This window comes from Gadus chalcogrammus, chromosome 23 (genome assembly GCF_026213295.1).
Source record: "Gadus chalcogrammus isolate NIFS_2021 chromosome 23, NIFS_Gcha_1.0, whole genome shotgun sequence".
NCBI classification, from domain to species: Eukaryota; Metazoa; Chordata; class Actinopteri; order Gadiformes; family Gadidae; genus Gadus; species Gadus chalcogrammus.
In genome coordinates this window covers 13,300,168-13,314,893 of record NC_079434.1, presented here as the reverse complement: position 1 = coordinate 13,314,893, position 14,726 = coordinate 13,300,168, and the positions used below count along the sequence as shown (strand labels likewise).

Sequence of the window (14,726 nt, the reverse complement as noted above, 5' to 3'; positions counted from 1 at the left end):
TTATCTCAACAAGTCACATTTTCAATCAACCATGCATGGATTTTATATTTTTTTGCATGGGGCGGCGGGCAAACGCGCTAATACGTTGTCATTCCCCCATGTCATCATGGCCGACCCGCAGTGGTTCTGTCGAGGAAGCGACAGGCAGCTCGCCCCCACCCACCGAACCTTGGTCATTTCATGGGGACCTTCGTTTATGCAAACCGGAACACGTCCATGTTTAGAGATCGTTTTGAGGCAGAGTCCCAGGCCTGGGGTTGAGGCATGTGTGGGATTCTCGTTGATTCTCGTTGATTGAGCAGTCCCTCTCTGAATGAAATATCTTCTGAAAACACCACCGAAAATGTGCTTCCGTAGACTAATCAGGCTTGCTGAATCAGATAGCGCAGTCTCTGTTTTGGTAATTATCTCCTACTAATTAGAATCAAGCTAAAGACCTCTGAGATGAATTCTCAGCTTTTTTTTCCTCAAATGTAACTAACGCAAATGTAATCGTGTTTCCTTTCGTAAAAGGTACGTTCTCCTGGACTTTTTCACGCAGTTAAAGGTACTATTCAGATATAGTTGCAATCTCAATCTCGTTCTTACAGCTACCCTTGCTAGATATTGTCCCATTGGGAACAGCCTTCTGTACATGTCTCCCCATTTCAATAGAGCAACCCTCAAGGCTTATGGCTGATTGCTAACGGCTAATGGCTAATAGTAGCATTTCGTCTCATTGTTCGTAATCCATTTAATTACCCGTTTTGGATTGATGAGGAGGAAGACATTGAGAGAAGAGACGAAGAGGGAAAGACAGGGACAGAGCAGTGTTGCGTTTGGGCTCTTACTTTACGCCTCTCGCCGTTGAATCCTCGCCACTGCTCCGCTTTCTTGACAATGTGGCTCAGCTCCTGATTGGACAGCTCCAGGTCCCGAGGCAGGAAGTAGTCTCCCTCCCTGGCACTGAGGCGCTGAAAGGTGTCCAGCATACGGCCGTCGTTGTGGAACCTGGAAGACGGGGAGGGAAGGAGGTGAAGGAGTGAGGATGATGGTGAAGGGAGGAGGAGGAGGAGGAGGAGGAGGAGGAGGAGGAGGAGGAGGAGGAGGAGGAGGGCCGGGTTGGGAGAAGCAGTGGAAACGCCAGCGCACATCACCGTCACCATCTCCCAAAGGTCACTCAGGGTCATTTGTCAAGCCTAGGAGAAGCAATCCGATTTGCCCGGTGTCAAAGTTTATAACTGTAACTTACTGTAACTCTAAGTTCTTTGGCCACCTCTGTGAGAAAAGCACATCATATGCTGGGTTTAAACTGTCGTCTTGGTTGGCGTGCAGATAGGGATATTCTCTGACCTTTGGAACAAATGGGAAAGTCTTTGTCTAGCATTCACATAAACCCTGTGATCATTTAATAGGCTGCACGCTCAAGACGCAAACATCAGAATGCCAAGGAAGAACAAACATCAACTCTATGAATTCCTCTGAAAAACATTTGCCTCGGATCTTGTTGTTGTGATTAAGATAAGGATAAGTCAATACATCAATCCCAATGCTAGGAGAGAATTGAAAGAAATTGGTTGGTGAGTGGGCAGCACTTGGCAAATCAAAGCTGTTAGGATGATTCTGTTATGTTGGTTATCCCTGTGCTGTCTGTGTGTGTGTGTGTGTGTGTGTGTGTGTGTGTGTGTGTGTGTGTGTGTGTGTGTGTGTGTGTGTGTGTGTGTGTGTGTGTGTGTGTGTGTGTGTGTGTGTGCGCTGCACTGGTTGATCTGACTGATCACATGGTGTGTGTGTGTGTTTGTGTGGGTGTTTCCTGATGATCAGATATACTTAGATAGTATATAGATATCCCTATACGTAAATACTGGACCACAAGGGAGGGGGATGGCTGGCGCAGAGGTCACGCTGGATGTGGAAGCGTCTGCTGAGGCCAATCCACTTCTGAGTCAAAGTCAGAAATATGAATCGTACAGAACAACACATATTGATTCATAACCTCGCTTGAGACAAGCGGGTTTATTGTTTTTGTTACTTTCTTCATCCACATGAACACACACACACACACACACACACACACACACACACACACACACACACACACACACACACACACACACACACACACACACACACACACACACACACACACACACACACACGTATGAGGTTGTGCACATGATGCATACAAACATATCTGTGTTGATTAATAACAGACTGAAGATAATGCAGAGACCAAAAAAACAAGCAGACACACAAGCCTACACACACATACACACGCGTACCCTAAATAAAAATGATAACCTTTCCAAGAAACACACACACACACACACTGTTCGTTCACACCATGTTGGCTGGACATTAAAACATCTAGACCATGAACGCTTGGTAAAGAGACTCTAGATTGCCAGATTATCCTCAACTCCCAAATAAAACCTGCACCACGGAGATGGGAATGTACACAGAGACATGGCGGAGCGCGTGTTTGAACATCCGCTGCTCATTCTTCTCGGGAGAGAAACGTTGTCAACATCTTCTTTCCCATCCTGACCTCATAGAAAACGGTTTGCATTCATCCATATCATACACATAAGACATTTGCTTTTCATTCATGTGTGCAGCCTTTTCTTCTGCTCTCTCTGTGTCTCTATGCTTCATCACAACATGCTCGCGTTCCCCTTAATGCCTAACATACTTCCGCATGGAGGAGTATTGTGAATGGCTGGAGTGGGTTTAAATTAGGACCTGGATGCTTGATGTGTATAGTGGTAGAAACAAATGTATTGCACTCACAAAATACTGACGGGAAGTTGTTGCACGATGACACACACAAAACTTGCACATACATGCAGACCCACACACAAACACGCACAAACACACACGCACACAAACACAAACACCAGTAACCAGCAGCGAGGAAAAAGCGAGGAAAAAAGCTGCTTCAAATCATCCAAAAAGGATACAAGTCGATGTTACATAAGGCCTGTGGTCATTTTTAAGGGCGTGCACACAGTGCCTGTTCCTTGCAGCCAATAGGGAACTCCAACAGATAAAAACATGCTCCTTGTGGCCTACATTCACGACAGGGTACCATGTATCAGCTGAGTGGCAGAAGTCATTATCCCTAGCTGCTGTTTTAATATTGTCCGTTTAGCCGCGGCCTGATAAGCATGTTGCTTACGGAAACGAGATAGCAGCACCCCACACCCCTGCTTGGCAATGTCTACGCTGATTAATTGAATACGACTTCTCTTACATTTTGCACTCCTTAATGGAATTGCGGTGTCATTAGTTCAGAGTACCCCTTCCTCCATGCCTGTTTCCTAATTGGAAAGTATTATATCCGTCTATTGTATCTAATATATCTATGTCACCGCCATGGAAGACATTGGACATCATTTGAGGCTGGGCAGTATTGCAAAAACCCACAGCCCTGCTGTATCATTCAAGGGTTTGCAAACATACATGGAAAATATATGAAGTTCAGTCAATGTGTATTGCATGCGTAAAAACCATAACATTTTGCTTATATGTTTGATCCAATACATTCAAGTAATCTTCTTTGGCTATCAGCAAGGCTACCTTTGAGGTTATTTTTATTACAACCATAGATATATATATATATATATATATATATATATATATATATATATATATATATATATATATAAAGGCAATTTAATTTGTTTGAAATCATCAACTATACCCCTGCTTGCAAAAGACATGACCTAATCACAATGACTATGTAGAAATAAATGTTCTTGTGCTGGCGTGCCAGTTTGTGTATGTGTGTGTTTGTCTATCAGTGTGTGTGTGTGTGTGTGTGTGTGTGTGTGTGTGTGTGTGTGTGTGTGTGTGTGTGTGTGTGTGTGTGTGTGTGTGTGTAATGACTTTGTGTAGCACTCGGGTTCATGCATAACTGCATAAGTAATTCCTTGCGACCCCAAAAGCAAAACCGATTAAATCAACATTTGCTCTGTTTTCTCTCTCTCTATTTTTGTTCCACTTCATCATGGGGAGACGGAGAGAGACACACGACTGGAGCTTCAGACGTTACAAGATTGACGCACTTTAAGGAACACCTATTTCCCTCCTTTTCAAGTCAATCGAAACCCATCAATTAATATAATTCTAAATATCGATAAAGAAATAAAAATCCCTACTTTGTAACTCCAAACCTCAGAACAAATGTATAGTATCATTCAAATATAAACTCAAGCATAATTTATTTTCGTTCACACACTGAGGTCAAACAAATGGATCAAGTAAACCGTTTTTCTGTCTTGTGTCTCTCACCTGAGCAGGTAAATGAACAGGATGGTGACCGAGAGCAGCAGAAGGACAGCGTAGAGGAACAGGGTGATGACCACGCCGGCGGCGCCTGATTGGCTATTTCGCAGGAAGTGCCAGTAGAGCTTTGCCGCGTCCCCCACGGGCCTGTCAGGGCTGTAGGCGAGACGCTGAAGCAGCAGAAGAGGGAGGGAGTCGACGGAGCGGAGGAAGAGGAAATATCAATCAGACGTATCCGAGTGGACACATGCAATATGAGGCAAGCTCTCTGTCACTGATGGTAAATGAATGAATCATATTGTTGTTATTATTATAATAATATTTGTTGTATTTATATCTTAATACAACACTTTTCCCATTTGATTTCCGTCAGGGAACATGCAATGATATATATATGTATATTTATATACGTCATATTATATATGATATGATATGATCCGACACAAATTTCATTGTGAGTTTGTGCATTAGTGTCACATTATTACACGTCGGTTTCTCAAGTGATCCCCCCCCCCCCCTCCCAGCAAAAGAAAAATAACCTTCTAACCAAGCATATATTTATCCTCACCCACACCTCCTGCCAGCCCCCACAACCCGACCCGCTCTGTTCTTTCTTTTGTCTCCTTCTTTTTTATATATATCCGGTAATCTAAAGTCACTTTGCCAAGATAAAAGTGAACTCCCCCCCCCCCCCCTACCCTCCCCCCTGCTTTGAAAGAGCACAAGAGTCCAAGTTATTTTTAAAGTGACTTACCCCCAGGACGGCGTCCACCGCCAACACAGCCCCGGGGTCCAGGACTGTCCACACTCCCTGAGCCATGATAAAGTCTGACGTGAAGGAAGGGAGTGAGCCAAATATCTGTTGACAGCCCCGTCTGATCAGAACCAGCAGGAACGTGACGGCGTTCAAGGTCAGGGGCCCCGCCACCACCAGGGCCAGCTCCTCGCGGGTGTGCAGCAGGGAGTTCTGGTACACCAGGTCCACCGTGTGTGCGTGGAACTCGAACCTAACGCACGGGGGGGACCGGGCGGCGAGGGCCACCGGATGGAAGGAGGGAAGGGGGAAACGTGAAGGGTGGTGAATGGGGGTAGGTGTATTGGATAGAAATACATGTTAAAAATACATTCAATTGCGTTATTACTGGTGAGAGACTGCATTGTTAAATTGGTTCATATCATTGATTTAGTTCTATTTTGGCTGTTTGCCTTTCAAAGTTATTGAATAAAAAAAGAAAAAAAGTGTCACAGAACGCTTATATTATAGAAATGTTCAAATGACGATTCAACATTATCAGCATGTTCAGATTAAAGATAATAAAGCAATACAGGAGGTTACTATAATAATTGTATATGTTTGAGAAGGCCACCCTGGCATAGTGCATGGTACGTAACATTAGCATTCCCGTGGCAGTGGCTTTTCGAATACAGAGCGATGAGAGGGAAAAGTCACCACAACTCCTCTATTTTAGCAGCAAGCCTCATGAGTTTCCTAATCTTCCCTTCAGTTGAGCCGGCACACGGGAGTAGAGAAATGCAGCGTTGTCCATTAGCTTTCGTCCGATTTGCTTCAAAAGTCGAGTCTCCCCGTGATTCCGGTCATTAATCTGCAGGTACAGCTCTGTTGAAGTCCAATCTGGAGCCGCTTCTTTCATAATGCGCACTCTGAACACACTCCTCACCATATCAACAGCCCCTCCACTATACTCTTATATCGTATTGGAAATAAAGGTAAACATTACCACCCATACTATTGGCCTTGCAATATAACAACCCCCTTCCCTTGTTGCTGTGTTTCGTTTTCTTTCATTCTAAGTTAGCATATGGGAGAAAATACATCGTAAAACTAAAGGGGAAAGAAAACCGACAAGGGCAAAGGAGAGAGATGGACAGTGAGAAAGAGAATGGCAGGGGGCTGCCATTTTTAATCTTTCCCACCCTCTCTCTGTCTCTCTCCGGACACCATGAGCTCACTAGTACATGGAGGGAGGATCGCTCGGAGGGAGAGGCGTCTCTCTGGACATGTGGAAGTTGTCATCCGACAGTGACCCCCTCTGCTTTTCACATCTTTCTTTTCTCTCTCTCCCTCTCCCTCTCTCTATCTCTCTCTCTCTCCCCCCCCCCTATTGAACAGCCACCCCCTTAGCACGCTTTTTTCATTTGTTTGAACTTGAACATCACACCTGTTGTTATTAAAATGATATAATCTTTATTATCATCTATCCATCCTTCCAGCCATCCGTGCACTGCTTTGACATTCACAATGCAGTGCACGTTAATAGCAATACATTCAAAAGCAAAGTACTGCTGTTCAATTGTTATCACATGTTATGATCATGCGATGATCAATGTAACAGCAAATTATTCTTCTGATAAATGACGGCTATGCAGCAGCACATGTTGGAATCCACACCCTCCCACTGCAACGCAGTGTTAACACACAAGCACACACACACACACACACCTTTTGTTCTCTATTTCCACCCATCTCCTTGCATGCTTATATGTGAGGGACAATTCAACCCGAGGATCTCATGGGTGTGAGTGTCCAGGTATGCGTCAGCTGCCGCGATCCCGTTGCGCATCAGCATCTCGGTGGGCAACGTCAGCAATCCCCTGCCTACGTGTGATGTACTTATCTATATGGTTCTAACACTCACTCCGTGCATCTTACCTCTATTACACTCATCTGTTTATATGTGTGTGTGTTCTCGGTGTGTGTGTATGGGTGTGACGCTTGTGTGTGTGTGTGTGTGGGGGGGGGGGGTAGCGGACGTGCACGTGCGTGTGTGCGGGGGCCCGGGAATATCAAAGGAAGCGAGCTCACTTGTTGACAGGAACTGCCATTGCCTGGAGGAAGAGCCACTGGCTGCAGTAATGCAGGTAGAGCCTCGCGAACCACATCAAAGCCAGCAGCGGTATAATGAGGCCGAGACGCCGCGCCGAACAATGCACTCTGCCGCCCCGGCCTCGTCGTCGCCACGGCAACGGCAGGCCCAGCTCGGACGGCAACATGCGCAGAGCCAGCCGGGTTCGATCCGACAGGCGGGGGGGGTCGCGCGGGCCGCCCGGTATCGGTCCGTTACTGTGAGGGGGGGGGGGGGGGGGGGGAAGACAAGAGGTGTTTGTGCGGAGGAAGGAATATACATACACACAAGTGCACACACACACACAGTGGTTTTCATTTGCGTGGCAGTGTGGGAAAAAAGACGGTGAAGGGGCTGGTCTCGTAAAAGTGAGGTGTTGTTTAGAAAAGGCGGGCTGTTAAACCCTGCGTTGGGTTATGTCCCTTAGCAGGTCTTGGAGACCGTATCGTGTTGTTTGTTTACAAGAGGAATGGCCAACATGCTGGTGTAAGAACAAAGTGGGTTGGAAAAGCAAGACACTGCTTCGTTTGGAGTGTGTGGATCTCTGTGGTGGTAAGGTTGTGCGGACAAGTTATTAAAATGTGCCGCTTAACACATCGATCAAAAGAGGCTGAGCATGAATTATGTCAAGTACTACCTTAACTAGGACTAGTAGCAATTATACTACTCATAATGCAAGGCTACTTCGATTACAACGATGAGACCACCGTTGCAATAATAACACTTTAGGCCACAGCAACAACAACGACTGTGCTAAACACTCCTGTTAGGACTAGGAGTACAACACACATACATAGATAGATATGTCCTTAATACACAAACACAGAGTTGCCCGTACAAATTCACAAAACATGAGAACGTGACACAAATGGCTCGCAGCACAGTCTGCTGGAGCCCCTCTCCCATCTATTCGCCTGTGAGTTTCTTTCAGGCCCTGTTCAGATATTCCCTTTTATACAGGGAGCACAGATGGATCAGGGAGCAGAGAGGCGGGATGGTGGTAGTAAAGAGAGGATGGAAGAGGAGCGAAAGACAGAAAGAGAGGGCAAAAGTAGCGAAAAACAAAAGACAAGGAAGAACAAAGAGGAGGTATTGGTCAGGCCTCATCCGGTAGGGGTGTGCGTGTGTGTGTGTGTGTGTGTGTGTGTGTGTGTGTGTGTGTGTGTGTGTGTGTGTGTGTGTGTGTGTGTGTACTACAACACTGAAGCAACAGCCGTGCTGCATGAAAGGCTTGCTGATGTATAAAAACATGAGAAGATATAAACATATGGTGAAACATATATAACTACGTAGTAACTCAGTAGTGAGTTTAGGAGATAAAGAATAGAGGATATAAACGTGTACATTTAATCACAATGGTGCATTATTTCATTAATTCAACCTGCGCCCCCCACTGCCTTGGGGGGGGGGGGGGGGGCACACACACACACACTTTCTCAAACGCACACACACATACACACACAAAGCCTTTGTCAAGTTGATTAGGACCAATTAGGCGGAGGCTAAGCATACAGCGTGGTTGTGTGGCTCACATGGTGGAGCAGTGACCGGAGGCCACTGCCTGGAGTCAAGCCTGTGTCTAGCCAACACGGGGAGGATTCACTTTGTTGTGCTCACCTAGGGAGAACGGTTTGCATACGCCGCCTTAAGACCAAAAGTAAAAAGAAAGTCGGAGAAAAACGAGACCAGGAATCAATTCTTCTGGTCCCCTGTGACACATGATTAGACGCCATTTACAACCCAGCCCCGGCATCTCATCTTCTCCTTGCTTCGTGTCTTCATGCGTTGTTGCTTTTGTGTTTTGACGCTTTAATATTCCTGTTATATAGAGATTAATACAAAAAAGAATTATTTATAATAATTAGTTATTGTAGAAATATTTCCATATTGATTTTGTATTTTTTAAATATTTCCATTACAGCAAGGTCGCTAATTTAAAGTAATCAGATAATAATAGTCAACTTATTACAATAAGAAAAAGAATAGGAAGAACAATATTCTTCAAAGAAGAGGAAATAAACTAGAACTACTTTGACTGTTGTTAGTAAAATTGGAAAGAAGAGCATGAGTAAATACTTGGTTGTTGATCTAATTAGATACATTTAAGTAACAACAGGGCAAGGAATTAAACCATCTCTAGTAATATGACAAACATCCCATTTCGATTCCACCATCCACATATTGCACAAAGAAAACTAACTGACCCTATTTCAGAACATTTACTTTATATCCTATTATGATTGGAACAAAGAAGGGTCCATGCTGCCATTATGAGCCCATCGCCCCGACAACATGATATTAAACTGCTTCCTGCCTCTGTGCTAAAGTGGAATTACACAGCAGACAAAAAGCAATGTGTCACGGACCCAGGCAAGATGCTCCCCTGTCAAGTAGCATTACGCCAAAACACCAAACCCGACCTGACGGTCGTCCTTCATATAATGAAGATATTGATGATGCGTGAAAGAGGCATATTTTTAGCCCGTCTTCACGTGGCACATTCTTCCGAAAGCGCCAAAGCGCTTTACGTGATGTGAAATATGTTATCGCCAGTGAATTGATTTTATTATGGCACCTTCAATTACAAAAGTACAATACAGAAGGAAAAATATTGAAAAAAAGCGGCCGAGGTAGGAGTGAGGGGCTGGTGTGTGTGTGTGTGTGTGCGCGCACGCGCGTGTGCGTGTGCGTGTGTGTGTGTGTGTGTGTGTGTGGGGGGGGGGGCTTTAGTGAGGACGGAATATTTTATTCCACTAGCAAAGCTTGTCCATTGAATGACAGATAGCATGTGGCATCAATGGCATCCATTCAATGCATTTCCCACAGGCAGGCCTTGGCAAAAACACTCCATTTTAATTGTCCTCTCAGTGATGCTATGGAATGCTATGTGGGCAACATTAAATCTGTTGCATTTTGCCATTATCTCAGTTTACGTTTGCGGTTCAATCTCAACTCCTCAAAGCAAAATCGCGACAAGGACACATGGTACGCTCTGAACCCCGTCCAAGGCATGTCAAGCACAGTAAATCAGCGAGATTCAACCATCTATCTGTCAACCCCATACCATCTCCCTCCCTCACCCTCTTTCCAAGGGTGCACACCCTTTCACACGAATGGCGCGAAGACAGCCAATGGGAGCAGCATTCTTAAAAATAGCACCGGGGTAGAAAGCGCAAGTGCAGGCAAGTTTTAAACCGCTACTTTGGCGATGAGTAATGAGAGAGGAGAGAAAGAGGGAAAGCGAGAGAGATAGTTTGGTGTTAGCTTCCTAATAGCAGATTTATGTTAAAGGAAAGAGCTCGGGGGTCTTGGGAAAGTGAACGTAACCCTTACAGAAGCCTCCTTCTCCTACACCAATATCCTGCTCTTCAACACCCTTGGGTTAAGTATTGGACTTATCCCTTTATTTGAGGGGATTAGGTTATTTTTTCTGTAAATTTCAGTGATGCAGGCCACAGGCATTGTTTGTCAAGGTTCTGGGACCCCACTTTGCATTCCCCCCTCAACCCACCCTCCTATTCCCACAACCTCATATTCCAAGGACTGATTTGCCCATGGGCACGTGAACGAATAACAAAAAAAAACTTGAAGTTCAGGTGTGATTATTTGACTTAGAAGATTGACTGATAAAGTTATTGTTTTATTGATGCACTGCTGCAGTCGTGATTATCAAAGCAAGGCGATCTCAGGTGTTGGCAGATAACATTAAGGAGTTGCCGTCATTGTTTATATTTCGTCTTTTGAACAAATCCTGATAATTGATTTTTCGCGGGCTGTCATACACCCACTAATAAACACCCCAGTTCCCTTCTCCGATAAATTGGTCTGAAAATTATTTTGGGTTATACAGTCATCCCAAACGAAGATGAACATGGCACAGTTTTAATCAAAATGACTTAATGAGCGTCATTTTGTGTGCAAATTGATTCATATCTAGTTTTATTCAGCTTCACCCAAAACAAAATGACTTTATTATCTAGCACAGTGACGATAACTCAATCAGCATTGATATTCACTAGAATAATCCACCCTACATACCCAGAATGACAATTCCATCTAACTCAAGATTTCCATCTTTGTGTGTCTGTGCGCTTGTGCACATCCGTCATCAGAAACACTTGCATCAATGCTCCCAGCATGTTGTTGGGTCAATATGATGTTAAACGAATACATCTAATGAAGCACTTTCTCCTCATTCTGTGTTCCGGTTATTTAAAACATACAGACATACTCTCCCGGGTGACCCAGCTGGAGTAGGAGCAGGTCCAATTCCTGTTCCAAGACCCAGCAGACTGTAGGCTTTGCATAGAGACTGACCAGAAAGGTCTCCGTCGATGAGGTTGAACGCTGTGTATGACTGCCCACTTCCGCTGCAGTCTCGCACCATGACTGCATACTTGGCCCTCTTTTTCTCCTCCTCCTCCCAGCATGACCGCCTCCTCAGATGCTTTGGACAGTACTGGACAATGTCCGGTCTCAGGGTTGTCTCTTCAGATGCTTTGGACAGTACAGAACAATGTCCGGTCTCAGGGGGGTCTCGTCCTCCTTGGAATCGGACGCGGACAATCTACAAACGCCATGGCATTTATAGTCACCGTTTGGCGCCAACATTGCTGTGAAAGCATTTCCCACCAATGCGGGCGGCTTACGAACAGACCGGACCAACTCGCGCATTTTACACATAGTAACTATATATAAGGTCAAAGGTCGATGCTAGTCCCAACAGCCCCCTGAATAGGGTGTGGATGGCACATTGCTGCACCTGCCACAGCCATACAGGAACCATGGCAGAGGCCAGAGTGAGCTGGACCCAGGCCTGATGGAGAAGCATCCTTTGTCCCATAGTAGATTGTCTCTGCGATCAGAGACAGCAGCCAAGGATGTGGTTCCAGTGCTTGTTGACAGGTTGTAAAACCTTTAAGTAGGTGGGTCAAATGCGAGGCAAGGGGCTATGAAACCTAACAAACATGCCCGCTCTCATAAGATATATGAAATGATGATCAAAGGTTGGTATTATTTTCCTTAAAAAGCGGGACAGAACTGTTTGCCTGTAAGGCTTTTGGATAATTTGGTTATTTTGATACCATCTTATGAGGAAGCATTATTTAATTTTAGTCTTTAAGGTGCGTTTCCTTAAGTGCCTCGATGCAGTCTGACTTTCTCACCCGCTTTTTTTATTCTTCACTCTTTTCCCCCCATTTTCATTCTTTATTAGCTGTGGCCTTTTTACAGTCCCTGGCAAGGATGCAGCGCACATAAATGGGATTCATTGAGAAAATGGAAGCACAATGGTGTTTGGGGTGTAGTAAAAGTGAGAATTATGGAATGGTGAGTCAGCTGCACAACTGGAGTATATCATCATGCAATTAGAATCGTGTAACGATGCATCGCCAAATTATCAGAATTATTTGCAGCTGTGGAAAACCGCTCCTCTCCAACTTAATCAAAAGGACGAGAAATAGTTTGACTTAATTAGAAGGCTTTGTTTCACTAACGACTTTGTTTCACTTCTTTTTGAACTCATGTTCTACGTCGGCCAGCAGGTGAATAGGAGAACGGGCCGAAACGGTTCAAGTGGTGAAAGGCTTAATGTGTCCGATTGCCTAGTCAATCTTCTAAATATCAGTGTTTGAGGCTGCAGCCAAAAAAGGTACTTCATCAATTCCAGAGCTGGGTTACAACATTATTTCCATGCTGTTTGGCAAACGGCTTGAGTCGTGATGCCAAAATAATAATTTAACGACGGTGATTCGACTAGGGAACACCCATTCAACGGTTGTGTTTTCAACAATGGCCAAATTAATCCATTCTCAAAGCACGTTGCGTTTGGGCTGCTCTTCCAGCCCCGGAATGTGTTAAATGGAAGTGCCAGGTAGCGGTTTCACTGCTGTGCAACATGTGGCTTTTTATGGAGCGCCTGACTTAGCACGAGAGGGGATTGAAACATGGAAATAGCAGGTCCCTTGGTGCATCATAAACCTGCGTGGAAACATTTTGAATGCAAATGCACCTGGGATCAACAAAAACACCAGTGCTCCCCATGGGCTCCCACTCTTACCCCCCTCTCCTTCTCTCCTGCGCTCTTGCCATGCACGCCACACACACACACACACACACACACACACACACACACACACACACACACACACACACACACACACACACACACACACACACACACACACACACACACAGGTAGGTACAACACTAGCACAACCTAAGGGAAATGAAAGCCAGGTTGCTTTTCCAAAACAGATGTGATATCCCTTAAACCGTTTGTAATGTGTATGTGTGTGTTTGTGTTTGTGTGTGGCATTTTAAATGAGTCAGATATAATCCACCCACCCATCCATCCATCCACCCACCCACCCAACCATTCATCCGACCATCTACCCATCCTTCCATGGGGGCGAGGTGTGGGGGATGAGAGCTGCAGAGGCAGGGTACAGGGGCCTCAGGAGACCCTGCATCAGTAGTTAAATGGATTTCACTCCTCTGACCTTGCCTCATAACTGCAGGACATTGTCACCAGAGAGATAGAGACATGGAGAGAGAGAGAGAGAGAGAGAGAGAGAGAGAGAGAGAGAGACATGGAGATAGAGACATGGAGAGAGAGAGAGAGAGAGAGAGAGAGAGAGAGAGAGAGAGAGAGAGAGAGAGAGAGAGAAAAAAATTAGAGGCAGAGAAAGCGAGATAAAGAAAGAATTAGGAGCAGAGGAAATAATTAGCAGAGGCAGTAACTATGTGCTCTGCGTGTGTGTGTGTGTGTGTGTGTGTGTGTGTGTGTGTGTGTGTGTGTGTGTGTGTGTGTGTGTGTGTGTGTGTGTGTGTGTGTGTGTGTGTGTGTGTGTGTGTGTGTGTGTGTGTGTGTGTGTGTGTGTATGTCTGTGTGTGTGTTAGAGCGAGAGATAGAGAGCTGATGAAGAGCTAGAGAGAGGCTGAAAGAGAAAATTAAGAATTAGTTAATTTAGTAAATTCAAGCCAGTTCAGTCACTCAGCTGTTCTATGGCTTCTACTTACTTGGCAGCAAAAAATAAGATATGTCGACAATGCTTATATCTCCCGATACAGGTAGTAAATTATCCAAGATTATATCTGGGCTGTCATCAGTATTTTCTAATGTCATTTGTGTTCAATATTACTTTTATTGTGCAATGGTGCAAAAGTTCCCCAGCTCAAAAGTGACAGGCAAAAAGTGAGTGCTGATGATGTCATATCTTATTTAATTAAGTACATACTTTACTACACTTCACTCTCTGGCGCTCATAACATCGTGCCAAAACTGCCAGTGTATTATGAAATACGCCAGTCAGTTCCTTTCCTAACATTGAATCACAAATTTATATTTATCTAGAAAGGGCATTGATGTAACTGAAGTGTATTAAGTATGCATTGTTGGTTTAAAAAACTGTCCCCAACCTTTTATACCACATTTTGCACGATATACGATGACTTCATGCAGTAAAGCTGAAACTGAGTTTTAGTAAACTGACATTTAAAAATAAAAGCGTGGCAATAAAACTACTACACATTTTGAGTGTAAACACCATCCCTGTCCAGACCAACCATGTTCTCCTATATTCCTAACCCCATGCA

The 14,726-nt window shown here is 44.7% G+C and overlaps 1 protein-coding gene across 1 annotated transcript in view; it reads right to left on the bottom strand.

Annotated features, from left to right (window-relative positions):
- Positions 1 to 14,726, bottom strand: part of ofcc1 (orofacial cleft 1 candidate 1) — a 43,489-nt gene that overhangs the window by 23,832 nt on the left and 4,931 nt on the right. The window contains exons 3-6 of the mRNA XM_056584835.1: positions 7,091 to 7,348; positions 5,021 to 5,273; positions 4,273 to 4,436; positions 831 to 990 (exon numbers count right to left, since the gene is read on the bottom strand). Of these exons, the coding sequence (XP_056440810.1) occupies positions 831 to 990; positions 4,273 to 4,436; positions 5,021 to 5,273; positions 7,091 to 7,348 (835 nt within the window). The remainder of the gene's footprint in view (positions 1 to 830; positions 991 to 4,272; positions 4,437 to 5,020; positions 5,274 to 7,090; positions 7,349 to 14,726) is intronic.